We start from the raw sequence: 26,009 nt of genomic DNA, 5'->3' as shown, positions 1-26,009 counted from the left end.
GTCAAAAGATTCAAATATTCTTCAGAAAGTTTTTCAATACCTTGTATAGACTTGTCCTTGACATAGTGTAACATATGGCAATCACTTTCAGTAGTTTCTCCAACACTGCACTTTTTCTCCATTGTTCAACAAAATATAACAACAATGCACTTTGGTACTCACTTAGTTTAATAAAAACACATAAATACTATCAATAACACTCATTTACTGAAATGCTTAATTGACTGTTATGTATAAGCACCAATCTTACTTCTTTCATGGCAACTGCCTGTGACGGACTGACATGGACGCTATATTAAATAATGCTGCTGTGAGGGGAAGGCAGGTTCGGACATGCACAAGGTCACACACAGCCCGCCTAATTCTCTCTCTATGCACGGATTGTATCAGTTGCTGGCCTTATGGCTTATCTCCTGGGAAGATCTTGCATCTGGATCTGGAAGAGGGCGAGCACAGAAGACGGGGGAAGGGGTGTGTGAAGTCTGCAGCCAGGCACAAACACAAAAAAATAGGTAAACTACACTGGCAGTTGTTTATGTATTTGCGAGTGGAAAAGGAACAGGATGGTGTCATGGCACGAATGCAGGGCTTTGACAGCGTGGGAAACAGGAAGCAGCAAGTAAGGTAATTTATTTTATAAAAAAGTGTGTGGGATACCAAAAGAAAAATTTGGTATTTTAATCATTTGTATATAATTCAGAAACACAGTCAGGAAAATAGCGGCCAAAGCAGCTTTTTAATCAAAATTAAATAATTAACTCATTTTTGTGTTTTGAAGTGAAAAAAATTATCAAAGGAGTAAAAAAACCACGAATCTTACTGTTTAATGTGGTAGAATATATCTTTTAGAACAAAAATAAAACAGAGATTTCATGATTATACTTTTTCCTTTATGAGATTTACCATTTTCCGTAAAACTCTACATTTTGTTTCGATAATCATAAAAATTACACTTTGAGATTTTTTTATGGTTCCAAATAAACACTTAGTAGTTTTGTTCATTTTTTATATTATTCCTGCTACATTGATCCAAACATAAAAAAATTTTCAGACAAAATGGTTAGTAAATAAAAAAAATATGAATTTTTTTCCATCGGACAACACATCTAGTTAACGGCGGCCAGATGATTAAAATGCCAATAATCCATAAACTTTAAGGGGCTGTAAAATCTAAACCATTCGAGATAGAGCAAAACAAATTGGTATGGTTACTTACATCAATAAATTGAACAACCATGCCAAGTTTCGTCAAAATCTGAGACGGTGGGTGTCAAAAATAGTTTTTTTTGGTTGATTTGGTATGGAATGACCCAGCTATATAATAAGCTGATCTACTGCAGTACTGAGAAGACATAATGTTTATTCCTTTAACAAATACTTGTAAAAGCTGGGGAAGGCAGGGTCGTAAAAGCTGGGGAAGGCAGGGTCTTTCAATGTTACAATCTACACACAAAAAATACCTAAATTAAATAATTACATTCAATACTGCTGGTTGTAATATATATGACATTAGGTGACTACATAGCATTGTTTTTTTTTAATTTATTTATTTTTAAATGTATTAACTTATTTTAAAGTTAAGAGTGGCTATTATGGCAAATGGTCATAAATTGTATACTTAAGTACTAGGTTCACAAAAGAAATATATATTTTTTCCTTCAGTTTTTAAACTTTTGCTTGTCCGTGTATTTTCAGAACTGCAGAAAATTGAAATTCTTGATGTGCAGGCAAACTCTGTTTACACAAGCTGTGATAATATTAGTCTCGCTTGCACAGTACGTCCGAAAAAGAGTATTATTTGGTGGACTTCAGGAGCGAGTAATATCACAGGAGAAGACAGGTATGCCTGTAAACTATAATTATAATTATTGTGAATTATATTTCTTAGAATAGAGCATACTGTGATGTGTTGTAAATACAGTAGAACCCCGATTATCCGCGACTCGATCATCCGATTCGCGGATTAACCGCGATTTATGTCCGTCAAGCTTACTTCTCCGTTATTTTATTAGCACCGACTGTACTGAAGTGTGTGTGTTGCAACTAGTGCTTGGCACGCAAGATAAATTCAGCCTATCACTTGCTGACGCGGCGCAGTGATACGACTGTGTTTGTTTATTTCAAAACTCAGCTAAGAGTGAACGGAGAATAGATATAACGACCCCTCACAGTTTCCGAGATTAGGGTCGTTATAGAGAGGTGGTCGTTATAAGATTTCCGACCCATATGCAACCCTATGTCATAATAGGCCGTTTTTGCACTAAGTCCACGTTCAGCAAGCTAAAAATAAAAAAATCTAACATTTAAAATTCATATAAATAAAGAGGGATAAAAACACAGTAAATTATACGACAGAGACAGAGACAGAGACACCGTTTCAAAACCATGAAATCAAGTCTCAATGCACTGGTATGAAAAATCTTATCTCGAAAAATTTTTTAACGGCAGTCGTTCTGTAAAACAATAACCAGCCCGATGGTGTTACTGACAGCAGAGCAATGAGCTAAGTGTGGCAGCGTCGCTTACGAGCAATGAAAAGAATGCGTGACCTTGGCAGCTATCAGCTGTCTTGGGCCCTCGGACTGGTCGGGCGGCTAGCCACACACCTCGGTGCAAAAACGACTCGCGTGCCCACGTCTCAGCACACTGCTGTCCAGCACTAAGCAGCCCGCTTCTATGTCAACAACGCACACACACACAAAGCATATGTATATATGTAATCTCCGAATGTCCACAGATGGCTGTCTGTGGGCTAATGACCTTTAAGGCAAGCATGACTCTGCTAACCGCGATTTTTGATTATCCGACTCACTTGTCCCCTTCATTAACACGGATAATCGGGGTTCTACTGTATGTCAGTTCAATAAGTTAGGTTTTTAACTGATGATAATGGAATGAAAAGAAAGGTGAATGTAGCACAATTTTGCATAGAAAGGCTTAAGATGACTTGACTTGTAATTTAATATTGGATTCGAAACAACTTGGGTACCATCTGATGGCTTGACACAAACCATCGCCCATGCATCATTACATGAGAATGACTCCTTGGCATGCATGGTATGACATATTTTTTAACTGGAATTCATTCAGTGATTATAGAGTCCCACATAACCTCCATTGATGACATTGAAGATTACCAAAAACACTATAACTATGAACGTCCAGACATGTCGGAAAGTTTAAATTTACTGTACTATGTTATTATTCTAAAGTGTTATGTACATATTAAATGAATAAAGATATGTAGGTAAAGAACAGAGTATTGTCAGTAGCATAGTGATAAATAATAATTAACAAATGCAAATCTACAGACGTTGAGGGAGACTTTATGAAACTATCTAGTGAATCTGAGTGTTTATAATGACCAAGTATTTTCAGTTAAATAAATAAAGATAAAAACCATTTTATATGTTACTAGCTGACCTGTGCGAATATTTCGCACAGAATTGTGATCAACGTCAAACAGACTGTTAATAGATGGCATGTTCGTTGAATATATTTTCATTACTAATGCCATCAACAAATTACATTCCCAATGAAAATATGTTTATTTTATAAAAAAGTTGGTTAATCGTTTTTTGAACTAAAACATTAGTTTTAAAATTTCGTATATTTTTCGTCAATAGTGAGGAACATAAACCTTAAAATTATGATTTAATAATTATACTTGATGAAGAATTAGAGGAGATAGGGCATCACAAAAAACACCTTTGAGAAATAATATATATGATGATTGTAGGTTATGTTTGTGATACAAAATATCAACAGTAATTTCAAAAGTACTTAAGTTACTTATAAGAAAAGTCTAATGTGCCAGAAGTTTTGGTTAAGTGGTTTTTTGGTGGAATTTCTTGGTTAAGTTGAAGGATCCTTTAACATTTCTTTATCATAAGTTCTGTTTATTATGACGGAAGTGCAATTTAAAAAACGAAATATGTAAATGCTGATGTTTCAAGTGGATATCCGATTTGATATTTATCGACTCTGATTCGATATGTATCAAAAAATCAATGCATCCATTAAAGGACCTCTTTTTAGATTACTTTAAATCTCAAATTCAAGAGAAGTGGTACATTTTTAGACAGTGGGCCTATTTTTCGTCATTAGCCGGCACAATGTTGGCCTCAGAAGTAAATAAATACAAGACTTCTTGCAAGTAGGATTAAACTATTTTCATAGTTTACAATAAATCTCTTCTCTGGGAAACAAAAAAAAAGTGGCAAGAGAGAACAATTTCCAGTTTGTGTGGGTACATGATGCAAAAATATCTGTAATAAATGATCAGGGGAAACCAGCAATAAGACATCCATCAGATCTTAAATTTTTGGTACCTTCTAGAGTTTCTAGTTTAATCTTAAAGTTTAAAATTTTTCATATGAATGAATTTTCACAATCATTAGATGGAGACATTTTCACATGGGACTCTGTCTTCACTTTTCCGTATTAGATGGAACATTTACAGATAATCATATTAGCAGTATAAGCAAAAACTTAAATGAGTTAGTTCTTGGTCTGTTGTCAGATATTAGAGTAAAATTTGATATTATAGTTCTAACTGAAACTTGGCTAAGCGGGCAGAGTTCGCTGTACTCCATTGTGGACTAGAGCGCTTACTTTAGCGAAGCAATACATAAAAGTGATGGGGTAGCAGTGTTTGTCAGGAGCGAGCTGGCTGCTGACCTAGAGATTGTCCTTGAGAGAGCAGTCTGCTTGCGTGTCAATGTTGCACTCGGTTTCAAATCATGCTTCACTTTTAGCAGTCTAGAGATCTCCTTCTGGATGTCTGGACGACTTCCTAGATTCTTTAGTGTGTTCAAAATAGCACACGGTTAATGCTTGTTGGAGACGTTAATATGAATATATGTATGACCTTTTGCGATAAATCTACAGAAAAATATTTGAATATTTTAGCTAAACTTGGCTTGAAATTTTGTGTAAATAACCTGCATGCATAATTTTTTTCTCACAAACCTGTATAGATCACAAAAATTCAAAATAAGCCATACAAATACCACTTTCTGCCACTCATGTTGAACGAGAAAAGTTATAACATCAAAGAACTGAAGTCCAGAAAATGTGCACATCTGACTTGGACTTAATCACAGAAAGGATATTTCCCCACAGGAGAAGGATTCTCAAAAGAATGGGTGTTCCCCACAGAAAGGGGATTTACAGTACAGTCAGGGATTTCCCACAAAATAGAATTTTTTTTTAAAATTACAAATTTATTGATTTTTTTTTTTACACTTCGACTATAATTTACTAGTTAATTTAATTTGAGAGGAGTATTTAGTTGGGTATAATTTACAACTTTTTCAAATAATTTAAATGATAAGATCTTTATTAGTATATAATTATTTGTTCTTTTATCATAAGAAATATTAATTAGCAAACTATTGTGATTTTCATTAAAATTTATTAAGATATTCTATTAAAAAAATCCACTTGATTAAACCATGGTTTAAACCATTGTTGTTTAAATCAGCAAACTATGATTTATCTTATATTTATATTCATGCTTTTTTAACTTTCAAAATTGTAATAACTAATATAAGCTTTCTTAAGTAATTTTTTGTATTTATTTTACAATTTGTACCTTTTTTTAAAGTTTAACATTAGTATACTGTACATAGATTAACTGATTAGAATCACTTGCACACAAACTTGCTCTTGTGAGTGCGAAATTTCCTGTTTAATTTAGTGAATTATTGTGAAAGTTGTAAAAAAAGAGAGGAAAATAGAATTTAAAAAAAGTAAAAATCTGCAATATTTTGTTAGTTTTGTTGCTTAAAATTTTACGTGGAAAATGTGGAAATTTTCCCGCAGTTATACACATATTTGTAAAGTGTGTATTGTGATGATAATATTATGTCTTTTTGTATTATACAATAAATTATTGTTTCATACCAAATATTGCAAATGTGACTTTTATTTTTATTACATCAGAACTAATTCTAGCCCATGGACATTTATTCATAATAAAGTAGACCTATTCTGGGATTGAAATGTACTTTAAATGACTTCAGATGTGTGTCAGTTTCATCCAATTATAATTGAATGTGAAAATAAAGGTTATCATTTTTCCCCCTCCGCATCTCGCAAATCTATCCAAAATTCATGCCATGTAGGTAAACAAGTATTGATAATATCCTTGAATACAATACACACTATTAAAACCCATACCAGTATTGTTTAATAAACAATATGACAGAAAAAATATAGTTGCTAAAGAATATTTTGTGATAAATATCTAGATTTTTTCCCCTAGAAACAGCAACTCTACAAAATTATCCATTTTCTCCAGCAGTATTTGCCAAAGATTTGTCCCATTTAATTTTATTATTCGTAATGACTTGTAGTGATTATAAAAATCAATGTACATATTCTTAAATTACTTTTTGAATCAATAAACATTGCACAAAATTTATTTAAATCTCTAGTTTATAAAAATGTGATATGAGTTTGAGCTAAATAAGTAGAAATGGTAGGAAAAAAACCTTAAATATTCTGGGAATTTTTAATACCAATGTCATGAATGTGTAAAACTTAACATAAATAATTATGTCTTTGTTTATAGATAAAAGTACCTACTTATTTTCAGAATAAATTATTGAAGATGCTGTTAGTGAAGTCTCGTAGCATAGGTTATTCCATAGAAAACCATCCTTACCTTCTGCCATGGCAGCTTGGGCAGCATTTTTGTTGGAAGCTTTTAGTGGAGTCTGTACAAAACCTTCCATCGTGGCATACGAGCTTAAGAAATTGTGCCTGCAACAGATACAAATGTTATTAAAATGTACGTAATTTTGATTTTACAGTTTAAGAAAAATCTTAGGCAAGTTTGTAGCCTGCTTTTATTTCTTTGGAATCTTCCAAAACTACAGGTGAATGTGTAAAATAGAAACCTTAAGTCGGTAAAGGATTTTCTGACTGTGTGTCTCAAGTAATTCTTCTTCAACGTATAGAATTTTCATCTAACTTCACTACAACCGAACATAATTTACTATAGATAATGAGAGGATTTGAAATCTCAATCTTGTAATGTTAAAAAATTGTATACTTATGTAGGGATTCATAAATTATTTTATTAAACTTTCTGAAAGCTTACGTTAGGAAGCCCGAGGTGAATGTGGAAACTAGAAACCTTAAGTCGGTAAAGGATTTTCTGACTATGTGTCTCAGATAATTCTTCTTCAACGTATAGAATTTTCATCTAACTTCACTACAACCGAACATAATTTACTTTAGATAATGAGAGTATTTGAAATCTCAATCTTGTAATGTTAAAAAATTGTATACTCATGTAGGGATTCATAAATTATTTTATTAAACTTTCTGAAAGCATACGTTAGGAAGCCCGACTAGTGGTAGCATCCTACTGATGTATGCTGCTTTAAATGGTGTTTCTGTTTATATTTTTAGAGAACCATTTAACTATTAATGCATACAAGGAGAAAAGGTTTTTTATATCCATGCACATATCACTAAAAATCATTTTATCAAACTTTCAGTTATTTATGTATTGTATAGATTTGAGTGACTTATTACTAGAGACCTGCAAAATTCGGGGTTTCGATGGCCTTCAGGACAGACTGCACATACCCCTGTACACTCGGGCAAATAACGCAAGTTCATTGGCTGCCGACTTGTAAGTCGTCTCAGCTGGTTTGTCTGTGATTTGATCCTTCTTTGGTTGAGGGTTTATAACTGGTTGAGATTCGTCCAGATGAACAGTAAGCCAATAGAAAAATTATCTAAGAGGTATATGTGTTTGAATTCTAGCCTATCACCGAATGAATCCACGAATTTTGCAGGTCTCTAGTTATTACAAAAAGACTTAGGAAACTTTAAAAATTGGATGCAGCAATCAGTTCTAGTATGTTCATGTATTTGGTTGTAATATCAAAAATTATTGTTCATTAAACTCTTTATAAGTGTTATGTTACAATTTTTTTTATTAACTGTGGTTTGTTTCTAGATATTTGGAGGATGGTGATGTCTTGAAGCATGTTTTACACGTGGGATGTTCGTCATTTGAAGATACTGAAAATTTTACATGTCATGCTGCTCCCTTCGATGATCAAGATAAAGAAATTGCTCAAACCATCAGGCTTGACAGAAATGGTATTAATTTCAGTGTAATACACATTTTAGTTGATTTCACTTCCTGCATTGCTTTTAAATGAGATGAGAAGATCAATACACCAATCCCTCATTTAGCATGACTAATACGTTCCTAAAAATGTTCTTGTTATTCAAAATCATGTATTCTGAAGCATTAGTCTCTATAAATAGCAAGGCTAAGTGTTTCAAAATGTGTAGAAAAATATTCTTTACATTATATAAATGAGTAGAATAACACTCAACGATAAATAAGTCACACCATTTTATCTTTATAAGCCTACAATAAACTATAGTGAAACTCATTCAAATTGTTCCCGCACAATACAATTTCTCATCTCACATGATCAGATGTTTTAGTCCTGCCATTTTCTCCATATTATGTGGGTTATTATTTTCCATCTAAGAAGTTCCTTGTAAAATTAGTTTCCCGTATAAAACAATGTTTTTTTTTTTTTAAGTTGAAATGCATTATTCTTTAAGAAATTATAGTTTTATTATTTATTTAACAAAATTACAAAATAGTTCAACATGTAAATTCTCTTTACAGGTTTTCAAACGTTACAACCTCAATTTGTTCCACGTCCACCGCTGTTGTGCAATGCTTATAAAATTGAAGCCAGTGCTGGTTGACATCATGCTAGTTAGGTTGATGCCTGTACAGAGTGTGTGCATGAAGTTGATTATTGGTATCGATAGCTCGCTTCTGTGCAACTGTGGTTGGCATCATGTGCTGTTAGGTTGATGACCGTATAGAGTTCGCACACATAGTTGACTATCAATATAGGTAACTTGCGGACTGCTGCACCAAATGCACTCTGTCTTTTGCCGAGTAGTGTTATTTCACAGCTCATTACGTTAGTGCCGTATTGCATCGGTGTTACGGTTTTTGTTAATTTAAAGATGATGCAAAATATGGTTTTTGTTTCGCAATAGTGGCGTTAACTAAGAGTGTGGTTAAACACGAAGTGTTTTCATTAAAAGAAAAGCTGGACATTATAAACAAAGTTAATTCCAACCCCAAAATTCCACGAACGGTGATCGCTAAAGAACTGTGAATACCACCATCAACACTGAATACCATTGTTGCCAAACAAGATAAAATATATTCCGAGGCTGGCAATATTTCGACATAAAAGGAAAGGAAGAGTGGGTGGAAAATTTGAAGAAATTGATAAAGCTTGCTTTGAATGGTTTGGATAGCATGCAGGAAACATACCATTGAGTGGCATGATTTTAAAAGGAAAAACGGAACAGATTGTGTTGACACTTAATGTTGAATTCAAAGCATCAAATGGTTGGCTTCACCAATTAAAGAATAGGACTGGCATTGTGTACCAGGCAATAAGTGGAGAATCTGAGAGTGTGGGTGGAGAATCAATAGATGCATGGAAAGTATTATTGCCTCAAATTCTATCTGAGTATGAAACGAAGGACATTTTCAATGTTGATGAGTTCGGCTTTTTCCCAAATGCTGCCTGGCAAGACGTGTGTTTTAAAAGGAGAGGCTTGCCATGGTAAACAAAGCAAGGATAGGCTCACTGTACTAGTGGGGGCCAACATGGTTGGGTCCGAGAAACTTCCACTTTTTGTAATTGGGAAGGCCAAAAATCCACAATGCTTTAAAAATGTGAAAACTTTACCATGTAGGTATACAAATAACAAAACAGCATGGATGACTTGTGGCATCTTTGAACAATATTTGCACTCCCTGGATGCCAAAAAATAACAAATGTTATTGTGTTTATAGAATCGTTTGCCTACTTTACTTTCTAAAACGGATGTTGCCTATCCTGACAGTTGGGTGAGTTTGGTGATAACTCATAAACAAAGAGAATATGTATTTACAAAACATGATGTTGCTTCTTTAAAGAGTGTTATTTTGAATAGATTGTGGCGCAAGATTACGATGCTCTAAATAAAAACGGCACTTGCCACGAAAGTATAACTTTGCAGTTCAGAAACATTATGTAATTTAGTGCACCCATGAATTAAAGTTAAAAGTCTGTCACAGAAATACAAATAATTTACAATTAAATATTGGCTTGTACAAATATACCCAAAAATTATTTATATTTTTACAAGATTTTACAAGATTTCCACTCGGTTTTGGAAAAAAGGAAGTTACTTAACAGTACAGTTAGTAGCTCTTATTTCACCACAACTACGTTCAATACGTCTGCTGAGGTTTCAGTATCTTGCAAAAAGGGAAATCTCAAAAGATTTGTTCAAAAGTTAACAGCTCTAAAATCCGAATTTTTTTTCGAAACTTCAACGTCCGCGATATTGTTCGCAGTTGTGTGGCAAACTCAAGTCGCGATCGCGTGACTAGTGCGAGCGAGTGACTTGGCAGCACTGCGTCAGCAAGGCAGCATGCAATTTGGCAATGCCGAGGCGCTGTGTTTACCGTTTGTCCGGCAAACTAGCGCCAGTTACAGCTTGCTGCTTGGCTACGATAGGAGTTGTTTTATCGTGTTTAGTAGTTAACCGTGTTGTTACACGAACGTGTTGCCATATTTGAAGACGGCAATGGCAAAAAGGCATTCCGATATAAAGATGGGTGGTAGCGAAAAAAAACGAAAACACTTAACATTATCAATAACTCAGAAGGTGGAATTATTGCGGAAACTAAACCAAAACAAGTGACACTTCAAGAGGCATTTAAAAATGCCATCATTCGTGCTGCTTCATCTCAGGAGAAGGAAAATCCTGCTCCCGGCCGATCACGAGACGTACGAGTTGACGGCGATATTGGCGGCGATGACGATGCACCATAAACATTCTCCAGATGTTTTACAGTATCAGTTGTTAAAAACAAATTATTTTGGCGATTGTTTCAGGTATTTATTTATGCTGCAGTGTTTATTTACGTTATGTACTTTGTTTTTTGTACTATGTTGCTTGAAATCCTTAATACATATGTTTATTGCAATATTGTGCTTACACCTAAGATGTGGGTTGGAATCTCATTCATGTTTTATTCACTTTGCATTTGTGTACAATGTAATTTATGTAATCATAAATAAAATTCATAGTGATTGAAAATAGGGAAATGTAAAGTGTGTTAATTCCATAGACAGCTTAAACATTTTATTTTTCTGTTCTAGTGCCATTGGAAATTGTTAGAATTCATGGAGATCATAAAAATCTTACACAACCAGCAACACTTACCTGTGAGGTGAAAGGCTTCCCTATTGTCGACATAAAATGGGAGAAACTTGGTGATACCGCCTCACAAAAGTAACTATCACCTATCTTTTCAAGTAATAGCAGTAATGGTTACTTTTTTATATAAAAGTTTCACATTGGAAAATATAGCTGTATTATAATAGTGTGTTTTTAATCTCTGATGGTGTAGTTAAAAAAAATGTTGAAAATGAGTTCATAACAGTGCTGAAAAGTGTAATTAATGATGGTGGTTGTGCTGTTGTTACTTAAAGACGTTGAAATTATCGGTTAATGTCTTATTTGCAAATTTAAGAGAGTAGCGAATACATCAGAATAATTCTTGATTACTGATGAAGTTTACTTTTGGCTGAAAATCAATTTAATGTAAGTAAGTATTAACACTACAATGGACTGTGTAAACAGCATTAATAAATTTTCTTCTATATTTTGAAAAATACAAAAACTGTGATTTTTTTAGTATTTCCAATTCGTTAAAAAATTACAACTGGTCCAATTACTATAAATCTTTTGATGTTAATGATCTTATTAATCAACTAAATACCTGTATTTGAAAAAAAAATGTCTTCATCCTGTTGTCTACTAAAAAGGCTTCTAAATATCCTCATTGGTGTTCAAGGGAATTAATACACACCCTTAAATCAAAGAAACATTTCCACAAATTTTTATAGAAGATAGAACATCATTTACTACTGTACCTATTTTTCTCATTACCAAAACATGTTAAAATTCGAATCAAGCATGACAAATATCATTGGACCCGAAATATCAACAATAATATAAAGAACAACTCAAAAATTTTGGTGCTATATCAAAATTATGAAAAATGACTGTAATAAACAACATTCACTAAAAATCAGTGATGATGTTTCAAGTGATCATGTCTTATTATCCAGTGTTTTTTGTTAGTATTGTTCTAGTATTTATGTCATATCAAGCCATAATCCCTGAATACCCTTCACCACAAGTACCTTTGACACAATATCTATACTTACCATTTCTGAAAGCCTTGTACTGTCGGTTTAATAATGCCCTAAAATCTTCAAGGACAAAAAGGTCCTGATGGCATACCATATTTCATTCTAAAAGGTTGCTCTAAACTACTAGTACCATTTTAAAAACATTTATTTAGTTCTATTTTAAAATCTCAAGTTTTTCAGAATAAAAGGAAAATTGCCAAAGTAATTCCTGTTTACAAAAATGGTTCTAAATTAAATGTTTTTAATTACAAACCTATATCTCTAGTGAACAGATTTTCTAAAATTTTTGAAAAGATTTTTTCTCAAAATTTTAAATTTTCAAATAAAAAATAAATTATCCAATAATCAACATGGGCTCAGAGCAGGAATGACTACTTCTACTAATTTCGTAATCATTTTCCTTAATCCTACTTAGAAGTCATTAATAGTTGGCATGCTTGCTATTATGATCTTGCTAAAGCATTTGATAACCGTTAATCATTGAATACTGCTTGGAAAGTTATCAAATTTTGGTTTAATTGGCAATTATGTCTATTGGTTCTTTAGCTATCTAAATAACAGAACTTCCTACGTATACATTAATAACAGCAATTCCTCCTTGTGTAAAGCTAGCTTAGGAGTCCACTATTTCAAAATGAGGTAAATTAAATTAATATGTGGTGCAAACTAAATTTAGTTACTTGCAATATATATATATATATATATATATATATATATATATATATATATATATATATATATATTACCAGGAAATAAAAATATGTTAGTTATGACTGTAAATTATAAAACACTTCAATTTTCCAAATAAAAAAAAATTAGTAATGATCTTGGCATCATTTTAGATTCAAAATTATACTTTCATCAGCACATTGAATATTTAATTTTCAATTCCCAAAAAACCCTAGCTCTAATTAAGTACATCACTTTTCATGCTACTATTTTCGATTCTATTCTCTCACTCCCATTTGATTTTAATCAGCTCTAAATTAGAATACTGCTCAATAATTTGGAATAGAATCAATACATCTGATAGTGTCAAAATAGAATACATTGAAAACAAAATTTTAAAACTAATAATTCTAAAGAATTTCCCTCAAAATACTTTAATTTCCCTTTCAGATTACAAAGACTCACTTTTTGTTTATAAATGTTATAATAATTTCAAAATCAGTTGCAAATATATTTTAGATAATACTGGCCTAAGGGTGCCCCAATTCAATAGTCGCTTATTATCAGCTTTTGTGTGCAGTCCACAATAACAATGATATTATTTACCGATTAATTTCAAACTCTAAACAAATTTGATATGAATTTAGATGGTTAAAACATTTATACTTTGCTTATATTTACCTTAAAGTTAATGTTACTGTGCTAAATTAGCTTTATGTTTTGCTGTTATGCTATTATTCTATGTTACTTTCTTTTTTTAAATGGTCCATGTCCCTGTCTGTTTGTCATTTTATCTCTGTTATTTTTATGATTGTATGTGTGTCTGTTGTAGTCCCTGCAAGTGCGTGGTTTAGGCTGCTTAGCTGGTTGCCCAGTTGTGGTAGTGACCACTTTTTAGGGGGGTTTTCCTTTCGAGTGGTGCCTGCCTGCTTGCTAACAGTTAACGATTGACCATATTTTTATTATTTTATTAAAATTAGCTACAGTTTATATATTTGTGTGGAAAATAGTTGTTAATTGATGCAATTAAATTGTAAGTACCATAAATTTTGATGTGAATAGTGCCATTGAAAATGTAAATAATTAATCTCTATCTTTACCAAATAAGCAAGAAGTTTCCCTTCTGTCGTCCGTGGACTCTACGTACACACTTTTTTTTGTTAAAATTAAATTGTGGGTTTTATTTTTTCATAAAGTTTTACTGAGCCATTAAGTAATTATATTGACTTGTTGATTATGGTTAATTTACTGGCTTTTTTTTAAGATCTTGGTACCTATAACTTTTACTTTTTCCATTTAGCAGGTAATAATCAATTTAGTTATAATTTTTGCATAGTATAAGACTCATTGATTAATGTCATTGAAATTAATTTTTAAAAAAAAATTTTGGCATTGCAGGCAATTGATTACTGGTTGGGAATATGTAGAAACTTGAAAAATGGTTTGATATATGCAAAAGTACATCAGTAACTCCCACATTTATATCGCTATCCCATCATTGTTAAAGCCATCTTTCATAACTTCATCAAGTCATCAGAATTTTTTGGACTATTCTTGATCCTATGGTTGACGTGTTTTATACTATGCTTTGATGGAAAACGTGGCTTGCTTATGATAGCAGGTACAAGCAAGACGTAGTAATAGATACTCATATAACATTTGTAAATTGTGTGGTAATGGTAACAAATATGTCCCCTTTGGTTTTAAGTGTGGTATGCATGATCATTTTAGGTACATTTTTTCTGCATACATTTTTTTGGTGGTGATTTGTGAAGACTATATTTTTTCAACAGTAATTTTTTTTACTGGTATGCATGTGGTTCTTTGAAAGATCTATATACTTCAACTATAAGCAAATATATCTACAGGAAACTATAAAAAAAGTATGTGTTGTAGTTTATGGTACTTTTTGATGTAATTTGTGTTTTAATCGTAATAAAATGTACTTCACAGGCATTCCTACACAGTTAATATTACGAAAGGAGAAAATGGAACATGGGTTAAATCAGAATTAATATTTTCTACAACGAGTCGTAAGGATAATGGCACATACCTGTGCATGGCTGTGGGACGGGAGAATACAGTAAATGCATCTGCAGATCTTTTTGTACATGGTAAGTGTTCCCTTCATGTGCATAATATCTTAATTGTTAAGATTGATTCAAGTGTAAAGCAGCGAACTTCTTGTGCAGGTCAGCCGCAAGTGAAAATAGATCACGTGAAAGCCGTTGGTGCCCACAGTATATTTCTGAATTGGACTGTTAATGATGGGAATGATGCAGTCATACGTTTCGTTGTACAGGTATGTAATTCACTAGTTATGCAGAAGAGTTGTTAACTCTTCAAAAAATTTTTATCCACGCCATTACTGAAATTCATTTTACAAGGCATGCTGATGAATGAGTTATGCTTAATGTCTTGTCGACATTAGAAACATGTCATAATGATGAGGGTTGCTTGAAGTGAATTCTTTGACATGAATATCTGAGCATGACTACATGATATTTTGACAGCTTATTTTTACATTTTTTTTGCTGTTATTGATTTTAATTAAATTATGAATGTGTATGCTCACTTAATTCAAGTTTCTTTGCGGCTTGGGCTAGGCTCTCACAGCCAACGGAGGGAGAGAGTGGAAAAGGGGGGGGGGGGAGGGGGCAGAATGCATGTAGCGGCAAGCAGTTGTTTTGAAAGCACTGCGAACAGATGAGAGCTGACACATCTGTGAAACTTGGGTGTGCGTGGAGAGCATTCGAGTTTTGAGAATGCTCTTACCCATCAGTGTTCTACATATTTAAATTGTCAGTCATCGCAAAATGTAAGGTCAGAATTAAAGGATTCATGCTATCAAATGTTAGAACTCTGTAACCAAGTTGTGATGTTGCAAGACCCTTGCCCTTGCCAAGATGATTTATTGAGAAATTTATGTTTGTACTGCAATATTTATTATTCACACATTGTTTTATATTTACGAATAATCAATGATTATGATTTAAAATTATTAATAATTATCTGTTTTATGTATGTAACCATATCAACAAGACAACTTTCAATCTTAAAATTTACTGGTTTAAGAGCATGCATTGCTAGTTTTTTTTTTTTAAATTTCTTTTATTTTACACAACTTTTTAATGGTTCTATGTATATTTCTCTCTTTTTTATTTTACTTTTTTGTATCAATTTTTCTTGGATTCTGTGAGTGTGAAAAAAAAATTCAATTGTATGTTAAAATTCCGTTAGAAAAATATTTGATATACATGAATATTGTGATATTTTATACAAAATTTGATTTGAGTAGAAAAAAAACTCTATTCATAGAAGCCTAATCACACGTTTGTATTTTTATTGTTGAGTCATTGTGAACAGACATACTATCAGCATTTTTAAATGTCATAAAAACTTTACATTGTACCAACATTATATATCTTTAACCATGCCATCTTTGCTATTTTAAATTTGTAAAATAGCAGATTTACTATTACTTCTTTGAAATTTTTAAGTACTTTTTTTATATGATGTGTTAGTTCATTTGTGGGCCTACTCATATGAATATTAAAAATTCATGTTTTTATACATTTTTGACATTTATTAATTTGTTCTACTTGAAGTTTAATTGCACATAGTTAAACCACTCATTAAAAAGAGTACTTAAGTTATAACGGTTCGTTACATAAAAAAATAAAAACAGAGATGTTAAGCGCCAATTGTAGTTTTTGTTTTATTTTTTTTAAATAGAATGCTGCACAGACATATCCAATCACTTTCAAAATTTTTCTGACTCATTCAACTCGTGCATCCACCTGTCGAGAATTGCTCGCAGCTCGGGCGATGAGAATTAATGAAAATTAACGTAGGTTAAGTCCTTCAGTAACATTTTACTGTAAGTACATGAAATCAGTGCGGCCTCAAACATGGCCGCACCCAGCGAAAACGAATTTCGCCATGAGCCAGACGCCGACGTCGGCAGCCGCAATTTCTAGTTAAAAGTGTCCAAAAAGTTCCAAAACAACAAATGATTAATTTACTCTCTTCGGCATGGATCTAGCTACCGACGTTAAATTTATCCTCCTCAAAATTCCTACATATTTGGTGAGAAGCCACCGAACGCGCCCTCCTGGTGCAGCGATCGACAGACGACTGGTGAAGTCATGCCACCTTCTTCAATACGCAGGAAGGAGAAGTCACATGACCTCTCCGACCAATCACACTCTCTCTCACACACAATTCAAATCACAAGCCAATAATAGTACACAACATAAGCTCTGAAAACCATTTTCCATACATATAGACAGGGACTTCCCATTCTCCGTCCCTTCTTAATTTTATCAAAAACGTCTGACCTTGGTTTCCCACGCTCCGAAGAGAGATAGTTTCTGTCTCTCTCTTGGTGGGGAATCACCGTTTCTATCTCACTCGTACTCATAGGTCTCATATACCTGCCTCTTTCTAATACATCCCCACACCAAGTCCATTGTTCTAGAACATTATGTAACAGCCCGTTATGAATAAAAATGTAACATATCACTATAGTACCATATTAAAATCAAAATAAATATTGTAGAAAACATTCATACACAGTGTTAGACAAATATAATTAGTAAACAAAGTTTAAAAGCTTTCTTGAAAACCCTAAATAAGTGATTATCAGACAATTATGTAACACGTTAATGAAAATTAAAAACAGCAATCCTAATACAAATTACTTGACAAAATTAAACTTATTTAGAAAAAACCTGAAAAAGTTGGTCAAAACAGACAAAAATCCATTACAATGACTTATTTGTGAAAAATTACATAAAATAATAGTAATGATTTAAATGTCTGTTAAAATACAAAGTACGTTCTTAAAACACACAGCAAGTGCAAATATAAACTCTGAAATACATAAAAACTGTAAAATATTCTTAGCGAGACTTTTTAAGAAATCTAAACACCCACCAACCATCGTTTACAAAACATATTAATAATGATAAGTACACATTAACGTCTGACTATACTATCTCAAAATGTAAACACAGCTTATAGCATAGACTTATTAAGAAATATTCTATGCATGAAAACAGTTTAGAAGAAAAAATATTTAGCTAGGAGGGCAGGGGTCTTGCAACGTTACAAAGTTAACTATTACTAAGAGGTAAACTCTCTGAAAGGACATGTCTTACACCAATTATCATATGTTCATGTTGCAAATATGCTGAATAAAAATTTCTGTTTACAAACTTTCCAAAACAAGTTACAAAGTATGACTATAATCATAATGTATAGGTTTGGAAAATTTTCTATATGGCCTGAACCTGGAAAAGTCAGGGCTTTTCATATTCAAAAAATGTGTATCAACCCTGTGTTTGAACTCACACGAGTAAGTACATCGGTGGTACTAATGCCGGGAAGGAGTGGTTAGGTGCGAGACGGGAAGAAAAAGGTAGCGGAGTCCGACCAGGCTTAGGGTGCGAAGCCCCGGTCGACGTCAAAACCATAATTTTAGTCGTGGGAAAATCCAAAACCACAACAGTCATTCTAGATCAAAAATAAATAATGGTGCTACATCTTAGAAAATGAAAAAAAAAGGGACTTCCCTACGACATGCCTACAAGTCATACAGAACATTTCGTCGCCAAACTATCGATTCGGAGAAGATTCAGATCCTGAAAGAGAGATCCTATTAGGAAGAGATAGCACGTGGGGAAAGTTGCCACGTCTAGTTAAAATGGGGCTTAGGGAGCACGTGGAAAAGACAAAAAAGGGGGTGGGGCTAAACTAAAGGAAGGGGGTGGGGAGATCTCTGACTTGTAAAGTGGTGCTGCATGGCAAAGTTTGGTGCTAGAGTAGTCTTGAACATAGAGTTGCCAAAAGTGGCTGGTAGTTGGTACGCTGAGCTCGAGGGTGGACATAAAGGCTAGAGTAGGGAGTTCAATAGGTGACGCTCACTGGTGGCTAACACCAGAACTACCGGGGACTTTTATTTAGTTCCTAAATTGGTCTGGAGGTCACGCATGGGAGCAGCTCACAAGCGCTGGAATAGGCTTGAGTCATCCCAAAAGGAAAGGTGGAAAGGGGAGGTTTATGCGCCTAAATGTGCTGGCAAGGTGAGAAAAGTGTGTGATTTGTCTCAGTCCAGCACTGGGTTCTTAGAACCACAGGAGGAGGGGGAATGGGCATGAAGAAACCACTGGCACTATGAGAAGTGTCACGAAGGCATGCTGTAATCAGGCACGTGCTTTAAGGCACAGGAACACGATTGGTAAACACTGTTGTCGAACGATGCTAATGGGGTGTATGTGACTTACACGCAATCCACGTGAGTCAGGCTATGTGACTGCATGCATGGGAGCTGGCACTCAAGTTGCACACAGGGAGTGATGGGGCGTATGCTATTGGTTCCCGCTACTAACGCAAGCGCCTGGAAGGAAGTCAGCCGCTGGTTGACAAAAGGCTGTCAGGCTTGAGCCCCAGGTAAATTGAAATGAAAAGTCCCGCAAAACTACAAAATGCTCAAAAGAAATAAAATGAAGCTGAAAGTTAACAAATGCTAAAATATTAACTCGTTAAAAAAAATTAAGACCTAGCTTGTGCCGTTGAGATTCACCCAAATAGTGACACATTTTTAGGATTATGCTATAATCAACATTTTCTTTGTGAATGTTTGTTTATTTGCTTTCAAACTGACTGGTTTGGTATTAGTTGCTTAAAAATGTGTAGTACATACTTTTATATAGCTAATCATAGTATACCTGAATGTGTATTCAGATTACAACAGTCATCATGAGCCTTGTTGTGTATAGGAGTATAGGCTAATGCTAAATTATGTATATTTCTGTTATTTCGAATTTGCTAATGGTATTGAAAAATAAAACACCAGAAATTGGAAATTTCATTAATGTAGCCATTATGAACTGCTATATTTATTGTTACATGTCACTTTCAGCATACGATAATACTGTTAAACTGATACTTTTTTCTGTGTAGAAGTCCAAAAATGGTTCAAAGGAGTGGACGTACAATACCGACCCAATCTATGGCAACCGCACAAGCTACATTTGGAAAGATCTGGAACCAAATACTGCATACAACCTAAAACTAAGCGCTGAGAATCTTCATGGAATAAGCACCGCACAGTATGCTGCTATGGAAAAAACTTTGGCTAAAGGTAATTCTTTAAATTTAAGAAATGGCTCAATTTAGTGTTTTATTAAGGACTGTTAGATGATGCTAACAATATGATTTATTTTTCCAGACCCTGAATTTATACCGGAAATATCAGTGAAGGGATTTACAAGAAATTCAATAACTGTTGGTTGGTCTTCGCCACCAGATGATGTGAAGGATCATGTGACTTATTACACGTTAAATGTTCGAAATAACCATATTCATAAAGAGGCCATTCCTGATGCACAGTCAAACAATCTGTATCTCTTCCTGGATCTGGAACCAGCGACTACATACCATTTCAAAGTTGCTGCTTGTAACGAATACACAAAGTGTGGAAACTGGTCCGAAGAAGTTAATGGTACGACAATGGATGGAGGTAAAGGCTCATGTTTTAGTTCATGTCCCATTTTTGCAGTCCAAAATCTTAAATGCTGGGAGTTTTCCATGGCTTTGTGGCTGTACCTTTGAATAATTCTACAATATTTTTGGGTTAGGCTTATGATGGGGTGTTAGGTCCACCCATCACACTAGGAGGTGGTCATGACATGAGTAATGCCTACCAGGTGAGTTGATACTGCGATGGTCCACCGTTGCCAGTGAAGGGACAGCACCAGGGAAGGAAATGTTCCAAGTGTAGCTCTACAATAGAATCACGCCCTTGTGACTCACCAGGCAGTAGCTCTGGCACTGAGACAACAGGTCGTATTTAGGCGGGTAACAAATATAATTTTTTGCAGGAAAGTTTAAGGCAGTGGACTTCCATTACACACTTGGTCAGGAACACCACCTACAAAGATTATTTTACTGCTCAGTTTATTGCTAAAAAATAAAAAATGTTCTTGATAGAATAGGAAGCTATCCAGAACAGATTGATATGGATCTTAAAAATAAGTCAGTTTTTTGTAGTCAATTCAGATGCTCTATTTTCTATTCTAGGGAAACTTAAAAATACACTGCATGGTCTAGAACAAAATCAAATCATTGTAAAGGTCAACCATGTAACTGATTGGGTGAACACTATCACAATTTTTGAAAATCCTAATGTGTTACTGCTGCTTTGCTTATGCTTAGACCTGCATAATTAAGTAAGTGTTGAAAACTGGTATAATATCCCATTCCACCTGGTGATGAGTTAAGCATTGAATTAACAGTAATAAAACTTTTCACTGTACTTTCATCAAGTGAAACTAACAGATGAAGCTATGATATTTGTTCTTTAATTACACCATATTGCAATTATACGTATAAATAAGTTCAGTTTGTCTATCATGTGCCTTAGATGGTTTCCGAAGATTCAATTTCAATCTGAAGCTGTTTGGTGATTGTAACATAGATTAGGTATAGCATGGACAAAAAAGATGGCATGTACCTGAATGGCTTGTATTATATGATAAACCTAAAATGAAACATGTTGTCAGTACTGGGATAAATAATGTATTAAATGTATGTTGATGGTGTTATATTAAAACAAAAGGCAATAGTAAGTTAATAAACCTGAGTTTTTAACAATGAGAATGGTGTGGAAACCATCAAGAGTTGCGGTGTTCACCGGGTGGGCACAATGGAAACCTTCAAGCCACCAAGTGGTTTGCTACTAAATGAAGATGCAGCAAACAATTTCAAAAATTTTTGACAATTTTTTTTTTCTTTTTTCCCACTGTCGGACAATGACAAAACATCAGAAACCAAAAAAAAAAAAAAAAGTGTAAATGATTTTTAAACTGCATTGGATAATAAGCGCTGGCGAATTTAATAATTTGCTATGGATGTGTCTGCTGTTAAAATGGAGGACGTGTTTAGTGCCTTTGATGCGTACATAAAACCAAGATTCAACATTGTTACTGAAAGAGACAAGTTTTTCGTGAAAACTCAGAACACAGGTGAATCGTTAGAAACTTTTTATAATGACCTGAAAAAGCTGGCCAGAAGCTGTGACTTCAAGGAGCAGAATATTCATTACAACCTTGCAACAAAGACTGCTGCGTCAACCTAACATTAGTCTTGTCAAAACTGTTGAAATGTGTCAGGTAGCAGAACTTAGTAAACAGCAACAAGGCATTTTGAAGAAAGATGAAGATACTGCTGTCCTAGCAGTTGTATCAAAACATCAGCACAGCCTGAAACCGTCATTGTAAGTAGCAGGTCCGAAGAATGAAAATTAAACTGAAGTGGCAGGTTTTTGGATTGGGGGTTACGTAAGACGTGTGGAAAATGTGATGGAAATCATGCCTGGGGAAAATGTTTTTCTTATTGTAAACAGTGCAACAAATGTAATGGTATGAACTGTTCTGCTGTGTGTTTTGAGGCTAGAGTAGGTGGTGGTATAAATCCTGTGGATAGTCAACCTCAAGATATTTGATCTTCATTTGAGGAGTTCTACATAAGCATCATAGGGAGTACAAATAATATAATTTGTTTGTGGTCTCAAACTGGGGTATTATGACCATTTAATTGAGTGCAACCAGGATACAGGTGTCGATTGCAATGTTTTGCTTTTCAGTGTATTCAAAACATTGGGTCTGACATGCAGTACACTTCAGAAATATAACTTGACCCTTGTTAGTTACAGTAATCACAAAGTGGAAGTCGTAGGTTATGAAATTGTCAGGTGTGTTATTAACAGCAAAGTTGTTAATATTCAATTTGCTGTTGTGGATGTATTGTCTATGCCAATACTAGACTTAATGCATGTGTGCAGTTTGGTCTAATAGAAAGAAAATTAACTTCACAAGTTTGGCTGCCCAATCACAAACTTAATTAGACTGATTTGTTAATAGGTACAAATCATTATTTTAGGGTAAGGGCATGTATACGGGTAAATACAACATACAAGTGAAGGAACATGTGACTCCAGTTGTAAATACTTCTCTAAGAATTCCTGAAACAGTAAAGCCTAAGATAAAGTAGGAGTTAACAGACTAGAGAGGAAGAATATATTTTCAAAAGTAGACAGGGCCACAGAAATGGGTCCACAATATTGTGTCAGTGGAAAAACCTGACAAGTTGGTCTGCATCTGTCTTGATCCGACACACTTAAACAGTAGTATTAAACTGTTAGTTATCCCATCACTACTGTTGATGAGTTAAGCCAGGTTCTAACAGGAAAAAATTTTTACACAGTAGTAGATATACAGTAGAACCTCGATGATACGTTTCTGTTTCATACATTTTCCCGTGTCATACGCCGATTAATTTTGGTCCCGCCGAAAGTACTATATTTACAATGGTTTACTTTCCCGGAACATACACTTATAAAATCATTAATTTCCCTTTTCATACGTTTTTACGAAGCGAAAAAGTCATAAAATTCACAATTTTTTTTGTTATACTCCTCCTGATAAACTACGTTTTAATGCTTTTATTTTAAAAAAACATTCATTGTTTACCTTTGCAAACGTAAGAAAATAACTTTATCACACCATAGATATGGATAGTATCAGGAAGACTGTGCACTTCACTAGTAGTATCTATGGCCAGCGCCAAGCGAGACTAGTGGCGCAAACTAGCAATGATTATGAAAATGGTGCACGCGCTTTACCAAGGCACGGATCTCTTTTTTTGTGCATTCATTAATCTTTGAACTGAATATACCCGTTTGTTATTGTTTTCTTACGATGGGATTGTTTTGTATTTTACGTTTCTCAAGTTAAAATTTTTTTTGAAAATTGTTCTGTTGCATAAAATTGTTTGTAAAATGAAACAAACAAGCAAAATTTTCTGATTTTATTTTTAATATAGTCTAATTTTTTAATTTCTAATTTAGGCTTGGTGACTTTTCCCCCCCCTCCAAGAAAGGACTTCATAACATTTTGTAAGATCACTGTTTCTCATGTCAGCTTTACTTGATTATGGACTGTATTTTACATTTCTGGTAGTTTTATTATATGTATATATAATGATGAATTCATATCTTTCATTAATATAATGCAATTATTTACACATTATGTATTTAAGTTTAATCTGACATTGTGCTGATATGCTAGATTGAAAAAAATTTTTATAATTGCCATTCCCTTTTCATACACTTTCCCGCATCATACACCATTTTTGTGCCCTCCATTGAAAAGTGTATGACAGGGGTTCTACTGTAAAAGATGTGTTTCACAATGTAGAATGTTAAGAAAATAGCATTCCTCCTTTTGGAAAGTACCAGTATGAAAGGTTACCATTTGGCTTGCGTCTAGCCCCTGAAGTTTTTCAACGATATAATACTAAGAGTTTTGGTGGCATTGAAGGTTTAGGTATTTACTTTGATGACTTGATAGTTTCTGCGTCTTCACAAGATGATCATTATAGCATATTAAACAAGGTCATGCAGTGAGCAAGGAAAAATAGTGTAGGTTTAATCACAGGAAACTACGGTACAAATTAACACAAGTAAAATATTTATGCTTAATTTCTGATGAATCGGGTAAGGTGCCTGACCCACACCAGTTAAAGTTCATATTGGGTCTTAAGGATCTGACAAACAAAATAGAGTTGCAGAAGATATTAGGTATAGTGAATTTGGCAATATTTATCAGTATTTATCAGTTTGAAGTAACAAAACCACAAGATCTTCAAGAAACGAGCAGAATGGGAGTGGGGTCTTGATCAAATTAAAGCATTCCAAGATGTTAAAGTGAAAGTGAACCAAGTACCGGTTCTTAGGCTGTTTGATAATAAATTGCCTATAGTTGTACAAGCTGATGCTTGTGTTTGCTTTGGGGGAATGCTCACTGCAAAATGTGCAGCCTGTACGATTTACATAGCGAGCTCTAGCATCTACCGAAGAACAGTATCCTAATATTGTTGAGTTTTTAGAAATATCATTTGCATTAAACAAGTTTCATAACTTTGTCTATGGTCTTGATGTTACTGTTCAAACTGATAATAAGCTCATAAATATCGTACAAAAAGATGTGCGGAAGATAACACCACGATTGCAGATGTTAAAATTGAAGCTTTTGCAGTACAACTTGAAACTTGTGTGGGTTCCAGGTAGTAAAATGCTGATAGCTGATGTGCTATCAAGAGCATGTCACAGTGATGAAGTTGTTAATTTTGACTATTCAGTTTCTTAAACAGTGCATAGTTTTAAACAGGGGTGTCAAGTAGCCAAGAGAGAATTGCACAGTTTCAGAAAGAGACCAGGAGCGATCCTGTTTTAAAGTTGCAGGTTTGGCCAAGATGTAAAAATAATATTGTTTCGGAGGAGGTAAAGTTGTTCTGTGATGTTAGGGATGTTTTGACATTCTATAATGATGTTTTGTTTTACGGGGATAAAATTATTATTCCTGAAAATCTTGGATAAGAAAGGGTATCAATTGCACATGAGCCTCATTGTGGTTATGAAAAAAAAAGAGGCATCAGCAGATTTTCTACTTGCCTAAACGTTCTCAGTTTGTGCAACATATTGTGGAACAGTGCAAAACATTTGAAATTCACAAGTGAGCTAATGTGAAAGAAAAGTGGTTGTCCCATGGATGTTCCAAGGCCGCCATTTGAAAAAATTGGTATAGATATTTGTGAGTGTAAATGTCACAACTTCTTGATACTAGTTGATTATTTTAGTAAGTGTATTGAAATCCTTTCAATAGAGGACAAAGTGCAGAAGAGTGCATGAGCAAGCTAGTGTTCTCTGCTCATGGAATACCTAAAAAAAATAATAGACAATGTTCCATTCTCGATTAGAAAATTCTGCAGCTTTGCTAAAGATTGGAATTTTGATGTTATCACAACTTGTCCTTGGTATCAGCAGACTAATGGCATGTCGACAAAAAAACCAGTAGGAATTACTAAGGCTTTAATTAAAAATGCTGGACATTCTAGCTGTGACCTTGCTCCAGCACTCTCAACATATTGTGATCTTCCATTGACTAGTCTTGATGTATCTCCTGCACAATTGCTAATGTCAGGAGGTTG

The 26,009-nt window shown here is 34.0% G+C and overlaps 1 protein-coding gene across 2 annotated transcripts in view; it reads left to right on the top strand.

Moving 5' to 3' along the window:
• Window positions 1-26,009, top strand: part of LOC134529080 (tyrosine-protein phosphatase 69D) — a 112,778-nt gene that overhangs the window by 14,176 nt on the left and 72,593 nt on the right. For both annotated transcript variants that reach the window (XM_063362787.1, XM_063362788.1), the window contains exons 2-8: window positions 1,696-1,840; window positions 7,979-8,124; window positions 11,229-11,361; window positions 14,910-15,070; window positions 15,149-15,258; window positions 19,923-20,103; window positions 20,191-20,481. In XM_063362787.1, the coding sequence (XP_063218857.1) occupies window positions 1,696-1,840; window positions 7,979-8,124; window positions 11,229-11,361; window positions 14,910-15,070; window positions 15,149-15,258; window positions 19,923-20,103; window positions 20,191-20,481 (1,167 nt within the window). The remainder of the gene's footprint in view (window positions 1-1,695; window positions 1,841-7,978; window positions 8,125-11,228; window positions 11,362-14,909; window positions 15,071-15,148; window positions 15,259-19,922; window positions 20,104-20,190; window positions 20,482-26,009) is intronic.

The sequence above is a fragment of the Bacillus rossius genome, chromosome 2 (assembly GCF_032445375.1).
Source record: "Bacillus rossius redtenbacheri isolate Brsri chromosome 2, Brsri_v3, whole genome shotgun sequence".
NCBI classification, from domain to species: Eukaryota; Metazoa; Arthropoda; class Insecta; order Phasmatodea; family Bacillidae; genus Bacillus; species Bacillus rossius.
The sequence above is the reverse complement of the archived record's forward strand: the minus strand, read 5'-3'. Positions and strand labels throughout refer to the sequence as shown.